Genomic DNA, 23,103 nt, shown 5'->3' on the forward strand with positions numbered 1-23,103 from the left:
GGGCAGTCTTAGAACATCTCAAACAGTAAAAATTGCTTTTTATGAAATTAAGTAAGAAGGTGGGTGGCCTCCTCCACACATACTCAGGGACAGTGAATCAATGTTGTCCATTGTTCACAGCCTGAAGGGGTTTGCAACTCTTAAGTCCCAAACTGGGAGATATATCTTTGCCAAAAGAAAACTAGAAAATAATTTAGCAGTGTTTTGTGTTCTCAGAAATATTTCCAATCAACACTTCCAGCCCTTCTCACCCTGACTCCAGAAAAAACTCAGGCCTGGGTTCTGCTGCAGGCCTGCCTACACTCAGCCTTTTCAAGCCATCTGATTCCAGATTTTTCTAGCTGTTTTAGACAAGAAAGGGATAACTGATGGTCTGGGGTTATAGCTCAGTGTTAAAGTGCATGCCTAGTACTGATGAGGCACTGGGTTCAATTCTCAGCACCACATAAAAAATAATAATGATAAATAAATAAATGTATATAAAAAAGAAAGAAAAGGTTAATTGACTGTTTAGGGTGTTTCTCTAATTAAAATTCACAGGAAATAAACAAAGGAACACCCTATGACAGTCTCTGTGCAGCTGAAAAATGTGGGTTGCAGTACAGAATGAGCATGAACACAAACACACATGTAATCATAAGTGAACATATATGTATGCAATATATATATACATCTGTGTGTATGTAACACCACACCCACACAAACACACAGGCACACACAAGCACATTTTTGGAGAACAAGAAAGAAATGTGACTAAAACTAAAATTTGTACATACACTTCTCATACTCATAGTAGAGCTAATAGAATGAGGCCCAGTTGGCCATGACCTGTAAGAGAAAGGGCGTCCGAAGAGAAGGTTGCTCAGATTGTGAGTCCATCTCAGATTGCTGGCTGTACATACTTTCCACCTTAGGATTGCTGTTCTTCAGGCAAAAAAGTTGATGGACAGTTCTTCTCTGAGCTGACATAGAACATCCAGTTTTATCCTTGTCCCAGGTTAACTTAATGAAGAAAGTAGCCCACTAGAAAGCTAATTAAATGAAAGCTCAGAGTCTGAGTGAGAGAAAAGTTTCTGTGCAACTCAGGGTACATTACTTACATCTTTGTAATTCCTGAGTATGCTTTCAATGCTTCTCTAAGGCCTGTCCCCAACCATGGCTGATAATAGTCTGATTCATCTCAAGTGAGAATGCTGTGGCAATGCAAACACAATCAGAGCAGGTCATTTACTGCTACTTGAGCATGCCTATACCTTCCAGCCTATTTATTAAAGTCTTACTGACTCTGGAGTGCCTCCCCATTGACCCTTATCTGTTCTACCCATCAAAATGTATTGCCCTTATCCACCCCATCACATTTGACCTCCCTTAAGAAGTATCCCTGACTCTCCTTCACCTTGACACTAAAGAACATTGTTCATCCTCCGCTGTAAACCAACATTCCCATCCACCTTAAGTCAAAGGTATTGACCATAATCAGCCTAATGGATTGTAGATGGAGAAATATAGAGCCTCCTCCTTCACAGCTAGGAAGGGGCTTTCATTTCCTAGGGGCAACACATGGTGATCAGGTATTTAAAGAAATGTTCTGTACTCTTCCTCATCATCAATCTTTAACAAAGGGCAGAGGCTGCAGGTGTGTCCAATGGATAATAAACCTTTCCCAAGCAAAGATATAAATTTTATCTTCATCTGTGAGGAGGTCATCTCTAAGCCCCTGGAAATTTCTCTTCGTAGGAATGCTTTTGCTTTCTGGGGGCTTTGGTCATGGACAGCTGAACAATGGTGTCAATGACAGGGCTATTTACAATGAGTGATGATGATGATGTGGAACACATAATACCAATTTTGACTCTGAAGGTGCTGGAAAATAAAGGGTAGCATGCAAGTAATATTTGGTCAAATTCCAATAAAAATCCTAAGCACAAAGACTCAAGTGAGTTTCTGTGGTCAGCAAATGATGCCATCATGCATCAAGACTGGAGGTGGGTAACGCTGTTCAGGGATCCATGGGGAAAGAACAAACAGAAGCTTAATTGTTGAACGACCCCTGAAGAGTGTTCTGTGTGAGTCTGTCTTTGGCTGTTCCCTTATACATTCTTATCCTGTCATTTAGTGTTTATGTAAATTTAACAGTTTTCAGTGAGTTCTCTTAGTGAATGTAATTTTAAGCATAAGCTCAGGACCCAAGGGAAAACAATGTTTTGGTAAGGAAGTCTAGGAGAATGCAGGGAATTTGTTCTGACTGCCACATATGTGGTATGCATGCTTGATGTCAGCAGAGGAGGATGTACTTGGCTGCACATATTACCCTACTCCTGCTACACACATACACTGGCCCTCTGTTTGGGCACTCCAGGAACCAAAACCAGCTCTGAACCTGCATCTTTACTTCTGACCTAAGATTTCTCTTGTTACAAGAGCTCTGAGCCTCCTGGCTTTGAGCATGTTCATGCTACTCCTGCTTGAATCTTCTCTAATGTTCTGTTTTCAGTGTCTGAATTGCCCACATTACCCCCAGATCCTAGACTCCCTAGCCCCACTTCAACACCAGCTCCCTTTATCTACTCTAATGCCTCTATTGTCCATTCCCTGTTTCAGACTGCATCTTCACCCAGAATCTTTGAAAATTGTGCCTGAGACAAAAGCTTTTGTGCTATCAACATGTTAATGAATGAAACCTCAGGGAACAAGGGTGAAGAATAAAATTGGAGAGAAGCAGGGTACAGCTATTATTGTGAAGCCAGTGTCACTCATGTGATTTTCTATGTGTCAAGGCTACTGACAGTAGGGAATAGAAGACTGATTCAGTAGACTTCCCATGTCTCCAGTCTCCCACCAGTCAGCACCCATCTACTGCATGGGTATTGGCTATCTGTACTTTCTGTTTTCCAGGCCATGGCCAGAGAAGAGTACTCTACATTGAGTCAGCCCAGCAAGTTGCTCACTGTGTGTAGAGTCACATGGAATCTGAAGGTCCCAGCTCTAGGGCCACAGGAATATGTGGCTGTGGCTGGAAAGGCTCTACTCCTCCTTGAATAACACAACTATTTAGTGATATGCAAGGGAGAGAAGGCCCTGGGAAGAATCCAGAAAAGAAGGTTGTATAATGGATGGGGAGGAACAGGGACCTCAGCTCTGAGGTGGCAAGGAAATGCATAAGGTTAGGAAGGAATCTGGAGTGTGAGAGAATACACAGCCAAGACCAATCCATTTATGTGAAAAAATAAGTTTTAGGGAAATCCTGTGTAAAGAACAAATCCATTTCTGTTCTAATTTTCCACTATTTGTGCTTGATATAGCAACAAAGTCATGAAAATGCCAGTTCTCAAGTCAACCTCCTTTTTCAATTCTCTTCCTCTAGTTGTATCAAAATACCTCTCACCTACAGACCTCTCAATAAACTTCATTCTGCTTCTCTCTTCTCTTCCTCTCTTTCCTCCTGGCACCATGTCTCAGTCCTGCCTCCCTTGACCCCTACCTTTTTGCGGTTAGAACCTGGATATGAGACTCCAGGTTGAGAAATATTCTTTCAGGGAAGAATCCCAGTTTCAAAAAGCCACTTCCTTCCTGACTATTGGTCTTTATAGTCCCAGCTTACACCCTAGTCCAGAAGCTGAGGAGCCTATCAGCTAGGTTACCCCCTGGATACCTGAGTCACAATGCAGGACAGGAAGCAGCCAGGGACCTCTGTGCAGCTTCCTCAATGAGGGAGTCAGAGCTGCATAGGCAGGAGAAGAAGATAGAGGCTGGATTCTCATACTAGAAGTCTGGATGGGTCTTGGTGGGCTGGGATATCCCTGAAAACATAACACTGATCTCACCACCTCACTCCCCACAGTGAACCTTGGAAAATCCAGCATGTTTAAGATTATTATACATAACAGGATGAAAGTTCCATTTTTACAAATAAGGCAAATTTGTTTAGATTCATGCATGGTCTTTAATTAGAACAAATTGTCTTAGCCGCACAACAAAATAAAATCAATGATTTGCTGAGAGCTAATTGCTTCCAAGAAACAACAGATGTACTTAAAATAAAGATATATTTCATGGTGGTTTCTTTCTCACACACGCACACAAAAAAAACCACTTCTAGTTGATTGAATAATGCATTATAATGATTAAGCTGTTAGTTCCAAATATGTGGTTAAGAATTTATGAAACAATCTGTTCTCTGAGTAATTCAGGGAGGAACTTGAATGGTGGTAAAGTTGAGAGAAAAGTGGGTAGGGACTGGTAGCTCCCAGAAGCCTCTTGTTGTTCTAAGTTGGGATTGCCTGGGGAAATTTCCAGAACTGGAGAGTAGCAGCTGCTGTAAGAGAGAACTGGTGTTCTAGAGGACAGCCTGAATTGAGTATTCATCACAGTAGAGGTAGCATGTGTGTAGGGACTTGCTGTTCTCTACTTTGCTGAGTGAAAACCAGAACCAGAGGCCCCTGGTACAGGTTGTATCTGGGGTTACTAGGACTTCAAGGAGAAGGCCCTAATTCCCCAGCCCCTTGACCTGTGTTGAGGTTTAGATGTGAGGTGTCCCCAGAAAAACTCATGTGTGAGGCAATGCAACAATTTTCAGGGGTGACATATGATATGAATTAGTTCACTGGTCACTATAGACAAGTTGGGTGTGGCTGGAGGATGTAGGTCAATGACTTGACTTTGGGCTTTATATTTTCTTTCTGGTGAGCAAAGTTCTCTTTCTCTTTCTCTATCTAACCCTTCCATTATGATGTTCTACCTCACATGACGCTCACAGCTATGGAGTCAGCTACCTATGGACCAAACCTCTGAAACCATGAACCAAAATGAACTTTTCCTCCTTTAAAGTTGTTCTTGTTAGGTCTTTTGGTCACAGTAATGCAAAAGCTGACTAAAATAAGCCAGAATGGGGCACATGGCCCTACGATTGGGGCCAAGAGAGAGGGTCTATAATAAGGGCACAGATCCTGTCAATGAGGTTTGAATCAAGGACAATATCCACTATATCATTTCAGAACTCCCCATAGTGGCAAGAAGAAGAAGTGATGAAAGCAGACAAGTGGAGTGAGAAAAATCTGGAACAGAGGAGCTCTATTAAATGATTGTTAAATTAAATTTAATAAATTAAACTAAATTAATGCTACTATCCTCTCCCAATCACCAGAAGGCATGATCTTCTCTGATCTTCTGATTCTATTTTTGCAAAAAAAAAAATGAACAGGTAGAAAAGATAGAGGAGATAGGGTATGCAATCAGGGATTCAGAGCTATCATAAAGTGGATCTATTTCCCTTCATGGTTACAATTATTGTTTGTGCTATGGCTCAACCATACCATGCTCTCACATTCCTGAGTTTTTTGTACAGAACATCTAGAAAATTCTGAGATCCCTTTTGTAGCCTAACCCACACTACCCAGTATAGTTTTCTCTTAGCTGATTAAGGGAGGCGTAAATGAAGCTAAAGTCAGCATAGATGACATCTACTAGAACAATATAATGTCCAACAACATATAATATCCAAAGTTCAATGGGTTTCCATGTATAAGAGAGAGGCTGAGCAGGTAAGGAGGGGGCATGTGCTGATTAAGAATTGAGGCTTTGTCAAATTCCAGGAGCAGAAATTGGTCTTAGACATGCAGTGTCTTCTAGATCACTAAGAGATCAGAGAACTGTCCCTAGCTCTAGAAGTTTTTGTTTTTAATATTTGGTATGTTATTAAGATTTTTTTTGGTCATTTGCAGGAGTTTATTTTGTGCTCCCTGTTTCAGAGTTCTATCTATGATGAATTGGTTCCAGGGCAGAAACATTGTGATAGCATGGTGGAGGAAAGCAGCTCAGCTCATGGCATCCAGGAAGCAGGAAGAGTAAGAGAGGAGCCAGGAAAACATATAGTCAGAAGACATGCCTCCAGTGACCCACTTCCTTCATGTCATTCCCTATCTGTTTATACTTATCATATTAAAATCTGTTTAAATGATTAATCCATCAAAGGATTAATCCACTTATGAGGTCACAATTTTTATATTGTAATATCATCTCACTTGTGGAACATTGCTATATTGCCTAACATATGAGCTACTTGGGGTATATTTTTAGATCCAAACCATAATATGTTTATGTGAACTTGAGCAAGTCACATTTACACTCTGGAAGACATTTCCCTCATTTGGAAAATGACTAAAAGCTCCTTTAAGGGTCTCTCTATCTCAAATGTCAAAGAGAAGTATCCTTTTTGGATGCTACACACCCTGAATAATTACTCCATCACTGAAGATCAATTGTTATATCAGGAAGAATATTTAGACCTTGTAATGCATTAATTCTCAAATGCTATTTTGCAGTAAATCCTTGTATCTTCAGGAATGCCTTCATAAATGTAAACTTCTGGATGAGTACAATTCTACTAAATCATTATTTTCCACAGAAAGACCATCTAGTCTGCCTTTGCCAACAACTTCTCTGCTAATTCTGATGCCCTTGATTATTCCAGCATCAAAGTGAGGCCAGTACCAAACTCTGGCTTTCCATTAGTCACAACTAGGTCATCAAAAATTTATCAAAATACTCAAAGCCAATTCTATTCTACAATAAGCTTCTACCTGGAGAGTTGTGAGAACAGTGGAAATGAGCAGAGTAACCAAGGCACATGGTTCTCTGAAGGCTTAGCTGCTGTGCTGAGAAGAGGACCCAACTAGTGAGTAGAAGCTTTGGACACTAATCATTGTTTCAGAAAACATTATCTTATATTTTTTTGCTCTTGTAATGTCAAATTGAGCTGATCTTCCTTGAGCTGAGAAAGAGGAGTATGGGTCAAGGGACACTGTAGGAAATATCTCAGAGTTGAAGATAAAAGAAATCACTGGAAACAAGAGCACAGTATGGTTTACCCAAAGCACACACCATCGATGGATCAATAGGAAGTAAATTCCCTTTTTGGACATCTCAGAATCCTTGATTCTAAACCCTTCTTCCTCTCCCCTCTCCAACAAGATGGAATCATATGATTAGAGAAAATCATTGTCTGATATAATTTGGTGTAAGTGGTTGCACTAATTTAAGTGTCTTCAAGCCTTACAAGTCTTTAAGTCTTCCTACTTCAGACTAACACTCCCCATCAATCACTGGCCTAACCCCACTCTTACTCTGCTCTTGTGGGGCTTCTGAGAACATCATCTAGTGCTCATTTTCCTCAGGGAAGACCTCAGTGGGGGTCCACACCCTGGTCACAGACCTTGTTTGTTGGCCTCAGCCTCTTAGGAGAATACCTAGGGTGAAGACTGACCAGTGCAGGCCCACCTACTCCTGGAACTTACAAGGTTGACTGAATACCCTACTTCCTCTTTCTCATTCATTCTTCTCATATTAGACAAAAGTCTGTTTTTTCAAAGAACAAACCTGGTAATATTATACTTTTACTCAGAACTTGCTTTAGGCAATAAGTCAACCTTTCTTAGAATTAGAAACAAAACCCTATAACGTGGTGATGTAGCCTTACTTGATCCATTCCTCTCTACCTATGAATGAGTTTTTTTCATGTGGTACCATGAACTTGCTGTTCACTATGTCTAAAGTTCTCTTTCCCTAGGACTTTATCTGGCTGACTCCTTTTCTTCCTTCTCATCTGAGCGTAAATATCACCTCCTCAAGAGTTTTATCCTGGATCATGGCTTCAGTCACTTGCTTTCATTGTTTTAGTTTGTGCATTACATTTAAAACTATCTGAAATCACCACACCCATACACAGGCAGGTTCACATACAGACACACACAAACACATATGCAGATGTCACTATTATTGTCTACCTCAAATGGTGACCTGCATGAGGGCAGTGATTTTTCTGGTCTGCCTTTCTTGACTGCCTGGGGTTCCAGAACCTATGATCAGACAATAAATATTCATTGTGGAAAGTTCAATTCTGTAGTGACTACTTGAAAGAAGAACCTTAGAATCCTAATGTAGACAGTGAGACAATTAGGCTAAATGACATCTGGGATCTTTTCATGTTTCTTGAAGATAACCATTAACAGTAGAAATGAATCAGGGATTTAGGGAAGGCCAAGACAAGATGAAGTCATATTGTCATGTTGTCACTGAGACTTTGATTTTGATAAGAAGACTTTTCCATGGGTAATAAATAGACTGTTCAGTCCTATGATAAGTGACTCAGCAGAGGGATGGCTAGTACTCTGTGGTAACACGAATGAGGGTATCTATAGAGACATCAGAGAAGGTTCATGGATAAATTGGAATTCTACAGGTAGAGAATGGAATTAGACATTTCAGGCAAGGAAAAGAAAACATCATATAGGTGTGTGAATTTGAAGGTAAATGATTTATCTGAGAAATAGTCTGATGAATAGGAATAGTCTATGAATGTAGGAACAATGATGGGTGGAAAACCCAGGGATCATAGAGCAGATATGTCCTGGGTTGTTTGAATAGTTCCATGTTCCATGTGACTCTGCAGGTATTATAGAGTCAACAAAGAGCCGAATACACAGATTATATTACTTTTGCAATTGTTTTATTTTTAATTCAGACAGCAATTTCATCTTTCTCATTTTGAGAAAGATTATAATGATAACTATATGAAGGATGAAAACAAGAGAGTCAAAAAAACAAAAAACAAGAGAGTCCAAAAGTGAATAAAATAGTTCAGTTGAAACAATGAGTACCTCCAATTGGCCAGTGATGTAATTCAAGTCCTTTGTCCAAAGTGCGAAGAACCAGGAGCCCAAGTAGTATATGTTCCAGTTCATTTCAAATGTTTGAGAATAGGAAATCTGATAGTGAACATTTCATTCTGAAGATAGGAGAAGGCTAATGTCCCAGGTCACACACTCAAGCAGAGACCGTACATTTCCATTCCTCCACCTTCTTGTTCTAACTGGTCCCTCCACAGTTTGGATCATACTCATCACTACTGGGGATAAGCATTTGCTTTACTTAGTTTATCAATTCAAATTTAGAAATATCCTTATAGACATACCCCAAAATAACATTTGATGAAATATCTGGTTTGGGCATTCCATTGTCTAGTCAAGCTGAGACATAAAATTAACAATACATGTGGTTCTGATTTACACTGGTATTGATTCTTGAAGGCTTCTAAGTTTCATGTGTTGAACCTGGATCTACAGCAGATCAAATGTCTCCCTTTTGGTTCATTTCTACCTGGGATTGGAAATGGCTGATAAATCACCTTTAGCATCAAAATCTGCATAAACTTGGGGAAGATACTAAGTTAGTTCATAATTCTTATCTGTAGACTCAGAATTAAATTTTTCAGAGTAATGAATTTTTTAATTTATTGAAAATTGTTCTTGAAAACATAATAAAATTTTAATATCCTGAAGCACAAAGGAAGGAAGTAACCAAATCCAGAGATGTTCTCAGAAGTTGTATCACCAAAGGCAACAATCTTTGTCTCATTCTTATTTGTTGTTCTCTCTTCAGAGAGTTTCAAAGTTCCTTGAAATATTTAGACAATATGTCTAAATACTGACATTATAAGAGATGGGGAGAGCAGGGCATAGTTGCATCTGTTAAATGCTCAATATGTGTAGTACACAACTCTTCAAGGTTAATATTATATCATTCCATGAGGAAACTGACCCATAACCAAGAGGTTAGGTCACTTGCATTTAGACTCATAAGCAAGACTATGTGGAGAATGAATAAATTGTGAATTCAGAATTTAAGAGGACTGATTATGGGATTAGTGAGTAGTTTTTACAACTATGCTTTAAAATAATTTCAGATTTCCAGAAACTTTAAAAGAATTATACAATGGTCATTTACAGCTTTGCCTAAATTGTCAACTTTGCTGTGCTATTTTCTCTATAAGCAGATGTTTTAAAATTAACCATTTTCTTTTGTAATAACATACATATTTTAAATTAATTACTTTAAATTATATATATATATATATACTTTTTTTTGGTAAAAAAGAGAAAAAAAATGACACAAATTATTTCTATCAAATTTTTATGCTTTTTTAGAGATAGTCCATATAAAGACAGACTATATGTATATAGTTATCTCTTACTTATTGTGAGAACATCATAGGATGTACTTACAGAAAAAAAAATGACTGAGCTGGCAATATTTGACCACCAATGCATATGTAGTCTACTATTGACTGAAATGCCATTATGTAGAGCATGATTATATATAGAGAGAAACACAAATATATGTCCCTTGATCCGAGATGAGAATACATCAGACAGTTAGTATTCTGTACCTTTCTTTTAGTACTATACTTTTTTCACTTGCAAAAATATCTTTGAGGTCCCTTCCTATCTAAACATACCTCTTATTTTTTTTATTTGTTCTAAACATATCTCTTTGTTTTTAATTTGTTCTAACTAGTTATACATGACAGTAGAATGCACTTTGACACATCATACATAAATGGAGTATAACTTCTCATTCTTCTGATTGTACATGATGTAGAATCACACTGGTTGTGTAGTCATATATGTACATAAGGTAATAATGTCTGATTATTTCCGCTATCCTTCTTATCTCCATATCTCCTCCCTTCCATTCTGCTCTATTTAATCCAAAGTAACTCTATTCGTCCCTGAATTCCACCACCCCCAACCTTATTGTGATTAGCATCCACATATCAGAAAAAAAATATTTGGCTTTTGATTTTTGGGGATTGGCTTATTTTACTTAGCATGATAAGTACCATAAGTTTATTTTTCTTTAAAGCTGAGTAATATTCCATTGTATATATATATATATATATATATATATATATATATATATATATATATATAATATTTTCTTTATCCATTCATCTGTTGAGAGACACCAAGTTTGGTTTCATAGCAAAATCAAGAATCAATAAATGGGATGAATTCAAACTAAAAGCTTCTTCTCTGCAAAGGAAACAATAAATAACATGAAGAAAGTGCCTAGAGTTTGGGAGAAAATCTTTACCACATGCACCTCAGAGAAAGCATTAATTGCCAAGATATATAAAGTACTCAAAAAACCTAACACCAAAAAAAATAATAATAATAACCCAATCAATATATAGGATAAAGAACTGAACAGACATTCACAAAAGAAGAAATACAAATAGTCACCAAATATATGAGAAAATGTTCAACATCTCTAGCAATTAGAGAAATGCAAATTAAAACTACTCTAAGATTCCATCCCACTACCGTCAGAATGGCAACTATCAAGAATATAAATAACAACAACTGTTGGTGAGGCTGTGGGGAAAAAGGTACACATTTTGCTGGTCGGACTGGAAATTGGTGGAAACCACTATGGAAAGCAGTATGGAGATTCCTCAGAAAATTTGTAATAGAACCACCATTTGACCCAGTTACCCCACTCCTCATCTATACCCAAAGGACAAGCCACTTCCATGTTTATAACAGCTAAACTTACAATTCCCCTTTATTTTTAATATCTTTATCCCATTACACAAATGACATTTAATTCAAACTATCCCATCCTTTGTGTGCAGTGATATTTCCAGTCTTTTGCTTTTACAGAGAGTATTTCAGGAAACATATACATATGCATATTTGTGCATACATCCAAGTGAATCTGCAAGAAAAAAATCTAGTAGAAAAATGCCTTTCCACCAATGTTCACTCCAACAATAAGGACTCAGATTTACTTTTTATAAACTGTTTGTGAAAATATCTTTTTTTCTCTTTCAACATTTTTACTGGTGCACTATTGTTGTACATAATGATGGGATTTCTTGTTACATATTCATATATGCATACAATGTAACAGGATGATGAGGAAACTGTAATAATTACCAAGAAGAGAACACTATAACACACACACACACACACACACACACACACACACATACAAATTTTTAAATACATAAACTTTCTCAAGGCTAAACCTTACTCTAGAATACATACTGCTTTAATTGATTTAACAATGATTAAAAACATATGAAATACATTTTCTAACCATAATAGAATTAAATTAAATTCCAATGAGAAGAAATTAGGACTTTACCCAATTATGTGCTGATTATACTCATTTCTATATACACATTTCTATTCACATAAGTCATAGAAAATCATGAAGGATGCTAGATGATATATTGAACCGTGTTAAAATTTAATAGGTACAGTTATAATACTTCTTAGACAACAATATACAATTTCACATACTTATACTAAAAAAAGAAAGCCTAAAAATCAATAATCTAAACAATAACTTTAAGAAGCTAGAAGAAGAAGAACTAATCAATATCAAGGTTAATAGAAGAAGGGAAATTGAAGAATAGTAGAAATCAATGAAATATAAAAGATAAAATACTAAATGAAAAATAAAGACCTCACCAAGAATTGTCTCTTGGGGGAAAAATGAAATATGAGATAAGATCATGAGTTTAAAAATACTTCAGCAAATCATAAAATAGTAATCAACTATGAGTCATGAAAAAGACAAGATCTCTTGTCTGCAAAGTTCTCTCGAGTGAGATGTGAGGTTTGGAGAAGAAAAGCACGCAAAAAAAATAAAATAAAATAAAACTGTGACAGGTACATTTCTAATGTACATATCAGTGTGGACAGAAAACACCATTAACCAAGTCTTCAATCCAATGAATCTTTGAACCTTAATGCAAGAAAAATCATCTGCATTTCTATGTCCTGTCAGGAAGCTGTCAGAGGAAGGCAGAATAAATGAATCTAAAACCACAAGGAGAAAGGTTGTATTAGACATTAGAGTAATTGTTTTGAGGGCTGTTACTCAGCCTATCACAAGTCCTTCAAGGCCCTGACCCCTATTTTCAAGAGTATCCCTCCTATTGGTACCTTGGTGTCCCCCATCTGCAACCAGCACAAACCATGTTTCCAGCTTTGCATCAGAATTTATTTCCATTAAAGGAAGAGATCTTTCATGGCCTATACAACATTGGCATCCCCTCTTAAATAATATTATATGGACCTGCTTGGGCCGTCTTGTGTGTTCTAGGAGGTACTAGAGCTGTTAGAGAAACTGCATGAACCCCTGACAGTAAAAAGTTCTCCCTCACTTTAGTGTCCATCCTATTCTCAGCACCACATGTATCCTTTCTTCCCTGACACAGGGGTCAATCTCTGCCCAGTCTCTGGTACCAGCACTTAACCTGGCCTCCTTAGGGGTCTCAGTGTAGCCGGAAACCTTCTTCTTTCCCAAGACTCATTCCTAGGGCCCCTTCAACTCATAAAAATAGAAAAAAGCAGGCAGCAAGGTTAATATGCTATAAGATATGAATTGAAGAGTTAGGATGGAAGTTTTCTGAGGGACATGAGGAAACTTCAGAGGGGCCTTGTGAACTATAGAACTGTATATAATGGAAAGCACTAAAGCATGTTAGCTGTGAGAAGGCATCATTTATAAATGGTATCTGTTAAATTATATCCAGCATGTGCTATTTTAAATGTGAGAAAACTGAGGCATCTAGAAGTTAAGTCACTTATAGAAGACTGTTATGTAGCACTATTTTGCAGGTCTGGGACAGTGGGGAAATTATCTAGGAAATTATTCTAGATAATTCTAGATAATTCTAGGACAATTCTCCATTGTCCCTAGAAATCAAAGGACAAAGGAAACACATCCAGTCACCATGCACCCAGATATGCAAAAAGTAGAGGGACATCCCAGCATTACACAGACACAGAGTTTCCTGAGAGCATAACTGACAATCTTTACCCCTCAACATCACTTAATATTATGGTTTGGATATGAGGTATCCCCCAATTTCACATACTAGTTAATTCAGGAATGTTCAGATGTGAAATGATTATGTCATCAGAGCTGTTTGTAATCTGATTAGTAGATTAATCCATTAGTTAATACATTTGATGAATTAAGAATTTGAATGTATTACTGGGTTCTAATTGTAAGGAAGTAGAGTATGACTGGAGGAAGTAGGTCAGTGAGGTGTTCCCTTGAGGAATATGCTTTGTTCCTGACTCCTCCTTCTCTTTCTCTCCCTCTGCTTTCTAGCTCCTAGGAGCTCAGTAGCTTTCTGCCACTGTGCCCTTTCACCCTGATGCTCTGTCTCTCTTCAAGCCAAGAAGAATGAAATTTGTTGAGTACAGATTGAACACCTGAAACAAGGAACCAAAACACTTTTCTTATTCTAGGTTCTTTTTATCAGATATTTTGGTCACAATGATGCAAAGTTAACTTACATGGTTATCATGGGTTTGTAGATGGGAGTTAACTCTGACTTGGCAATACATCCTCAGCAGCTAGCAAAATGTTGAACAAATAAGCACCTATCACATTCTGGTAAAAAAAAAAATGACAAAGTCCTTCATTTTATAAATGTCAAAGTGAGACCCAGAGAGGAGTCATGGCTTGCTTATGGTAACACAGCTCACAGTGAGGAGCTGAGATATTTCATATCATGTTGACTCTGGGCTCTGCCACCTTTCAAAGTACATTAATCCTCCCTCATTTTCTCAGCATGAATACAGAGAGATATGGGCAGGAAGGAGGGAAAATAAATTTGGAGCATATGATCTTATCTATTACAGCTATTCCTCAAATCCTTATAGGATCCTAGTTGACAAAATCAGAGGAGAAAGCACTCAGAATAAAATAGCTGACAATAAAAATTATAGAGAAGAAAAAATTTTATTTGGAGGCTCATAGTTACAGAGGACTCAGCCCATACACAGCCGGCTCCATCCCATGGTGAGGCAGAATCTAATGGTGGAAGAGTGTGATAGAAGGAAGTGGCTCACATGACAATTAGAAAGCAGAGAGATTCCCTTCATGCTAAGAGCCACAGCCAAGTAATATGATGCATGGCACTTTTGGTTGAGATGATATGATTATGTTAAGATTTGCATTCATATGGATATTGCACTCCTGCTGTTCACCTTGGCCTGCTATGGGACTCCTGGAGAGTTCCCATTGGTTGGGGAAGTACAGTAGGAGGGAATTCCGGGGGAGGAACTTGTTCTGGGGTTCCGGGAGAAGCCTCTGAGTGTGTGGACCGTCTTCTTCCCGGACGTGTACGGGGTATTGGCGGCAGTTTCAAAAATAAAGTTTGTTCCTGCTTGAGTGGCTTGTGATTTTGTGCCCAGCCAGACTGCAGCACCTTCACCAGATACAAAATATATACCCCAAAGGCATACCTCCACCCCTTCTAGCCAAACCTTGCCAGCCTTCACTTATCCCTCAGTTAATCCCAATGGAGAATTAATCTACTAATTAGATTAAGACTCTCATAACCCCATCATTTCTCCTCTAAACCTTGCATTATCTCACATATGAGGTTTAGAGAGACACCTAATATCTAAACCAAAACAAGAGACATTTATAGTAATGTCATGTTTAAAGTTGAAGGGTTACTTCCTCCTGTGCATTTTTCTCCATCCTATATCCAAGCAACATATTTATGTAATGGAAGTTTAACATCCCCCCCCCCACCAGTCCTCTCTGATTTTAGTTGTAGGATTTTCATTGGATTTGTTTCTGACCAATTTAAGTTTATATCTTTGATGATTCTCTGGTAGAGACAAGCAAACTTTATTTTGCTACTGTGATGCTGTGGTGGGCATGGGGCAAGAAATGTGAATTTGTCATTTCTTTCTTTGTTTTTTAAATCTTTAAAATTGTATATATTTTTATGGGGAATAGCTTGCTAACTTATTTCTGAAGTAGAGAAAAGTCAGAATGCACATATTCATTATTACTCTTCAAATACATATAGGCTATGGACTTGACATATTATATTTACCAGATGTGATTATGTCTTAAATGTCTTTCTTCTTTCTTAGATGAACTCCTATAGGGAAGACCAGGGTTGATGAAGCTCTGTATCCTAAAAGCTCAACAATTTCTTAAGAAAGATGCTGATCAAATGAATGTGTGAGACTTTAAAACACTGTAAAAGCAGTATGTGGGGTCCTCATGTTCACTGAACACAAGGAGAAAGTAGGATTTAAACTCAAAGAACACAGGCTGGGCTGTACATGAAAGTACCTACCTAAGACCTCAGAAAAGCAGAAAGTCTGCTTGTTCTATGCAATCAATTCTTTCCCAGTACTTTTGCCTAATCTGAATTCTACAGGTCTAATGGCACCCATGAGTACCAGCCCTTCAAAGAAGAGATATTGCTGTTTTTTGTTTGTTTGTTTTTGGTTTTTGTTGTTTCAGTTAACATCATTGAGTGCTCAGCTCTTAAAATTCCTCTTTGGTTGTCACTCAACAAACCTGGATATGCACATATTAGGTATCTACTGTATGCTAGATAGGGGGCCTCATACTGGTAATCTGAGTTTATGCAAAACATTGACTTAATTTAGTGAAAACAGCACAGAGCTGACTTTAAAAAAACTCTCAGAACCTATCTGCCTTAGTTTCCTATTCTCTTTCCTCTTACCTATTTTGAAATAATATACATTTGAAGGTATTTGCTAGTTAGGTAACATACAAATATTATTTCTAGGGTGTTCAGAAGGTAATGAGAAACATGCTTTTGGAAAACTGGGATTAATGAATAAATTCTTCTCTAGCACATCTCAAATATCATTCAACATTTCGCATTAAATTTCTGTTTTTGGAAATCTCTAAATATTGAAGTCTAAAAAGAATACAGCTCTCCCACTTCTACTACTTGCCAAGAGCCAACTCCGCCAGGTGGCAGGGAAGACAAAAGAGAGAGCTGGGTCCATGCCAGGTTTCCATGCTCAGATCTGAGGGACAGAGGCTGTGAAATCAGGGATTCTGATTCTGCCTTCCTTAGAAGGAAGGCTTAGGCCAGTGATGATTGCAATGAGGCAGCCTCTGATGGAACACATGAGATTTCCATAGGAAAGTCCTCAAACCTGTCTTCCACTTGTTTAATATCTCAGGGAGTATAGAATGCATGTAAAATATACTTTTATTATCTTCTGTTATGGCAGGTTCTATCTCAGTGACTGGATTTATCTTGAAGCATAAAATATAAGATTGATGGTGCATATTTGGTCCAAGGATCTCAACTGAGCTTACAACAGCAAATACAGGGCTATAAACAAATATAAGCTTGTCAGATGAAGTCTCTGTAACAATAGGATAGGAGATAATTTCATTTTGATCATAACTCCCCATGAGCAGCCTAACTAACATACCCTTTGGCAAGAGACTGTCCACACTCTCCCTCCTTGTAAGGACAAGGCACAGTATGTGGTCATTTATCAGCTCACATGCTCTACACCTGCAGACACACTCCTTCCTTCAGTTATTGCTTGAGAGGAAATCTGGGTAGCAGTCCACACAGTGTATCGATATGTACTTCATCTGATAAAAGTTCCTCTAGAATTCTGGTGGGTTTTTTCTCTTCAAAGAAAATTAGAAATTAGGTTGGGTTGCAGCTTCTGCCCCTGAAGTTAGTATAAATGTCACATTGTCTATCTGCATCATCCACTATACCTAAAGTGACTATCTCTGTTTCACTTAGGATTTGCCTGTTGATGTCACAAAGACCTTCATTCACAACTGGTCTGGGATGTTTTCTCACCTCTTCTAGAACAAGAGTTATTATACTTTTCCATTAAAGGGAAATTGAGCTAGGCGTAAAGTTTCAAGGCTCTCCTCAGTTTCATGTGTATTTCACCCTACATCTGTTGTGTAACCCTGTTTTCTCCTGATGATCAAGTTCAATACTTCTGCCAAAAGTCTGCAGATCCCTGTATACAAAGTGCCCAAGATACCAGACAGCAACCACAATTTATAACAAATGGATTATTTTCAGTATTATGTGGTGAAATTATGAAGCTACAGAGAACAGAATCTATAACTCTGCAAGGCTCAGAGTTGCAAGGAATGGAAGCACACAATACCATTATTTGCCACTGCAAATGATGGCAAATGAGACTGCTCCTGACTTCACCCTTTATTTTGGACTCATGCTTTCCTATTGGAATCACAATGTTATTTAAAGCTCTCTAATACAGTGCATCATGAAGGATGGCACCACATCCACACAGAACTTAGACTTTGCCATGATGTATGAGCAGAGTATTCAGAAGTTTGTATAATATCTTACACTGGCATCCTTTTGGAAAGCAGACCAAACTTATACTTTCCTTGTTTAACTTCTTTTTCAGAGTATTATGTTGTACTCCCTCTAGAAGTTACCCTAGACTTCATTCAGCACATTTTCTCATAATTACAACCTCTTCTACCAAAGATTGGATTGCATGCACCCTGGTAGACATGAAACATGCCTAGAAGCTTAGACCTCCCAGATAATTTATTCCTGTACTTAGTTTCATTAAAAATTGGCAGTGTTTTATATCAACCTATAAATGAGCCAAAGCAGAACTGTCAAGCAGGACAAGGTGTTATCACAATCTAAAAAGTCTCACCAGGTGTTCAGGTGTTTTTGATCCTTTTTGATAGAATGTGAAAGATGTAACAATTGTTTTTTTAAAAGAAAACCTCACTATGCTCCTAACTACTGGGTTCCTACAAAATAAGAGATGTTCCCAGCTCTTGAATTATTACAGGGTTTATCTTCACTCTGAAGGGTATACCTTTGGAATGCCAAATTGGCTTAACATCATTCATGCAATGGATCAACATAGCAATCTGAAAAAATAATTGGATGGTCCAAATTTCTTCACAATATACAATAGAAACAGAAGAGTTAACAGAGCTTTAGCACAAAATTGTAAATGTACATTGTAATCTATCTCATGTGAATAAAAAGTTGTTTCTTATCCTTATTTCTTTTTTTTTAAATGCACCAAACACATTCACATTTATTTTCTTTTTTTTAAGCAAATGACAAAGACCCAGTTTACCAGATTTTTAAACCTAAGCTTAACATTACATATTTAAACAATTGTCAAAACTTTACTAAGTTGCCAGCATTCATGCACAACTAGAAAACATCCTTAAATTTATATTAAACCAGAAATGTATTACCATTAATGCATTAATATCTTTCATTACTAAATACTGAAAAAAAAAAAAACAAATTACTTCTACAGGAGCCTCATCCTGGCAATGTTAGCTCACAGCAGGCTGACACTACTTGGCTCACATGTCAAACACAATGGGAAGCAGATCCATGCTGGTGTTAGAATACAATCTTGTCCTAGCACTACTCAAAGTCAAGGCTCACCTTGGATAACGTTTAATAAAAAAGCAAAGTGCATACAGAGATTACAACAATTTTAAAGACAAAAAAATGGTCCTATTGTGTGGTCCCAACAATAAACTCAAAAGTCTATGACAAATAGGGGCTCCGATGAACTGTTTATAAATACTTTAGATTAGGTACAATTATACTGAAAGTCGAGTTCTCTGAAATCTTCAAAAAAATGTTCCTGTTAATCCTCAAATGGTGCTTGTTATAGTTTAACATTTCTGTTAAATGCGTGCGTTGAATTACTTGTTATCCAAGTGTAGCAGTTGCTCCTTACCATTTATTGTTAAGGACTTTAACTGGCCGTCTTCTTCAACTTCTACTCTTTCTTGACTATTCTCGACGATTCTTTTTGTAGTGATTTTTCTCCCATTTACTATTTTGGTAGAAGTTGATATTGATTTGAAGCTACCCATCCCGCTGCCACCAAATGATGTAGAAGAGAATGAGGTAAGGCCACCGTGACCTAGTGACCCAAATGAAGTAAATCCTGTATCAAATGCAGAACATCCACCTCCAAATGTAGGGAATCCACTGAAAGCGGAGAAAAATGAGCCTGCACCTCGGTTTCTGCTTCCTCGGGGACCTCTTTGGTTCCCAAAAAAGTCGTCAAATGTATCTTCAAAGAAGTCGAAGGAAAATGGGTCCCTTCCACCAAAAAAGTCCCTGAAGACATCATCTGGGTTCCGGAATGTGAAGCCAAACTCAAAAGGACTGTCAAAATGACTTCCACCTCCACCTCCACCATTTAAGTCTTCTTTGCCATACTTGTCATAGATGTCCCGTTTTTTAGCATCTGATAACATCTCATATGCCTCAGCTACTTGTTTGAATTTTCTCTCTGCTTCTTCTTTATTTATCTGGATGCCACCTTAGTGCAAGTTTCCGGTATGCCTTTTTTATATCCTCTGGTGAGGCATGTCTCTGCACGCCTAGAACTTCATAGTAATCCACCATGTTTTAACAGATTGTTGGAACAAGTCCGAGGACGCAGCGGACGGGACCGGGTGGACGGACGGGTGCTCACAGTGCGGCAAGGCTGCGCTGGTGGCGACGGCAGTGGCTCCTCGCGCTTTCCTTTCTCTCCTTTCTCCAACAACAAACAGGAAGTACGTCGTCTTATCCTCATTTCTGATTAGAAATTAAGACATTCACCTAAAGCTTTGTTAATCTGCTCTATGGGGTCTTTTGGTAACCAATCAGTAAGTAAATCAGTTTGATTTGTTTGATTGTATAAAATAAGATGCTGTTAAAGATTTTGTGATATACTACACTGTTAGGAATAAATGCCAGTGAAGAAAACAGGAGAGGCACGAAATGGGATTGAGAAAAGGAAGAAGTCAGACATTAATAAAGACCCAACAAAGTCTTAACCCAGCATTGATCTTTCGAGTAACTATTGCTTATCAGTATCCCATATTGGGCTAAGTGACCAGACTTTTATCCACTTTCCTTATTCAGTCAACCAATGTAGGCTTCCTGGGGTGGGGAGCATGCCATAGGACAAGGTGTATGTCTGAACTTGAGGGGGACATTGAGTTTACTTAAAGATTGGAGCTTTCTACTATTAAATTCATGTGGGTGAGATTCATGTTAATGTTTACCTGCTGAGCAGACTCCAGAACTACTTTCATCTAGAATTCTGATTATCATTTAAGATAACATGTATCTTTATTATATACGCCACAAATGGTGGGGTTTGCTGTTATTTGCAGCTAAAATTACTGACTTCAGTACAACTGCAAATTCTTTGATAAAGAGGATCTAAACAGCACTTCCCAGTGTGTATATGGTTACAATCCCTCTCTCCCAAACAAAATTTGCCATCAAGATTCTTTGGACAATCCTTGAAGTTTAATGTTTCTGACCTTTAAGAAAGGCAGCTCAAAAAAGAAAAAAGAAAGAAAGCAGACAAATTAACTTTTTAACTATTTATATCTATGCTTATATCTCTTTCTAGAAATTTCACTTTCACAGATGTGGGTATGTGGAAAGCCTTGCATATGGACAGTAGTTGAGGTAAGATGGTAAAAGACCATGAGTTGCTACATTCTGAGTGATTTTTGCCCTTTAAAAAAGGAAAGAATCTATAAAATAAAAATCTAAATTGAAGCAACCAAAAGTGGGGAAATAAATTAAGAAATAACAGTATCAAGGGGAAAAATAATCAAATGGCCCAATATATGAATAATCAGGAATTAAGAAATAGATGAAAGAATCGAGAATTAACATTTTAAGAGATTGAATAATTTTAAGCAAGAGAAATGCAAGAAAATCACACTTAGATTCATCATGTCCAATTTCTTGAGAATAAATATAAAAAAAGTTGCTTTGAGTTAGATATTAAATATTCCCCAAAGGTCCATGTGTTAAATGTTTGGGCTCAAGATGGTACTTTTGGGAGGTGGTGGAAACTTTAGGAAGCAGAACACAATAGAAGGTTTTTAGGTTATTAAAGAAGGTCACCTAAAGGACATTGTGAAACCCTAGCCCCATTTCTCTTCCTTTGTTTGCTTTCTGATCATGAGGTGAACAGTTTGTTTTGTCACATTCTCTATGTGCAGCGTAGCTCAAAATGATAGGAAAAACTGATAATGGACAAAAACTTTTCAAACTATGAGCCAAAATTAGCTTTTTCTCCTTATAAGACAATGATCTCAGGTATATGTTATAGTAATGGAAACAGACTAGTACAAATATATCCATAAAGTTGAAAAGAGAAAAAAAGCACTCTGTTAAGTGGAATAACAATAAGAATAAATGACTTCTTATCTGAAATAATAGATGCCAGATGACAAAAATATGTAAAAGTCAAAATGCTCAAAGAAAAATGAATCTGTTGTTCTAAACTTCTATATTTAGGTAGAATATCCTACACAAATAGAGGCAAAATAAATATGCTTTCATAGAGCAAAAAGGGAGAAAATTCATTAGTACCAGAAAATCATTCAAATAAATATTAAAAGAATTATTTTTTCTATCTTAAAGATAATTATTCCTAAAAGAAGCCTCAATATTTAAAGTACATCAATGAGAATAAAAAAGTTAATATATAAATAAATATGAAATAATTTAAAAATTATTTTAACAGATTCATCTCTTCAAAGCAAACATAACAATGTATTTTGGAATTTTTAGTGTATAAGCAAATAAAATTCATGACAAACTTTAGCATCAAGTGATGAAATTATGTTGCTGTAATATAATTTTAACATATGTGAACCATAGTTATATTAATTAAAGAAGAATGTGAATGGTTAAATGTATATGATATATATTTAATACAGAAATACGTGAACACACACACTTAAAAATATAAAATACACTCAAAAAGCCAACAATTGTTTATAGCTCAATGGCAAAGAGCATTATTCACACATTCAAGGCCATAGGTTTGATCCTCAGCATCAGCACCATTAAAATATTTTTTAAAAAAGCCAATGGTGATAATTAAAATATAAATAGAAAAAACTAAAAATAACGATGAATTCAAAAGAAGGTAGAAAAGAAGAAATAAATAAATGGTCCAAATATAAAACAAATATCAAAGCAGTAGAATTAAGCCCAATCCTTAAATACAAAAAAGTGAAGGAATCAATTTAAAAGGCAGATTTCTAAACTGACTAAAAGCACAACCCTATGATAGTTAACTTTTAAATATAACCACACAGAGATAGATTGACATAAAAGAATGGTATAATACACTATTATAATGAAATAAATAAATTACAGTGACAATATCAAGTTATTTGACAAATGACATATTTCAAGTTAAAGAGTTTCACTAGTAACAGAGAGGAATTTTAGAATAAGAAGACCAGATTATAAGGAAGAAATATCAATCCTAATGGAATAGAAAACAATACCATAGCTTCCAAATGCCTAATCAAAAATTGAAGGATTAAAAGTAGATATTAATAAATCCAGGGTCAAGTTGAAAATTTGAACATTTCTGTCTCAATAGTTGCCTAACATTAATCAGCATGTTG

The 23,103-nt window shown here is 37.0% G+C and overlaps 1 protein-coding gene across 1 annotated transcript; it reads right to left on the reverse strand.

The window, feature by feature from the left end:
• Window positions 1–18,922: 18,922 nt before the first annotated feature.
• Window positions 18,923–20,171, reverse strand: LOC101974036 (dnaJ homolog subfamily B member 6-like). Its single transcript, XM_013363859.3, is given in 2 exon segments — window positions 18,923–19,969; window positions 19,971–20,171. Coding segments are annotated over 2 exon segments (714 nt in total). The 5' UTR covers window positions 20,072–20,171; the 3' UTR covers window positions 18,923–19,356.
• Window positions 20,172–23,103: the final 2,932 nt, after the last annotated feature.

The sequence above is a fragment of the Ictidomys tridecemlineatus genome, chromosome 4 (assembly GCF_052094955.1).
Source record: "Ictidomys tridecemlineatus isolate mIctTri1 chromosome 4, mIctTri1.hap1, whole genome shotgun sequence".
NCBI classification, from domain to species: domain Eukaryota; kingdom Metazoa; phylum Chordata; class Mammalia; order Rodentia; family Sciuridae; genus Ictidomys; species Ictidomys tridecemlineatus.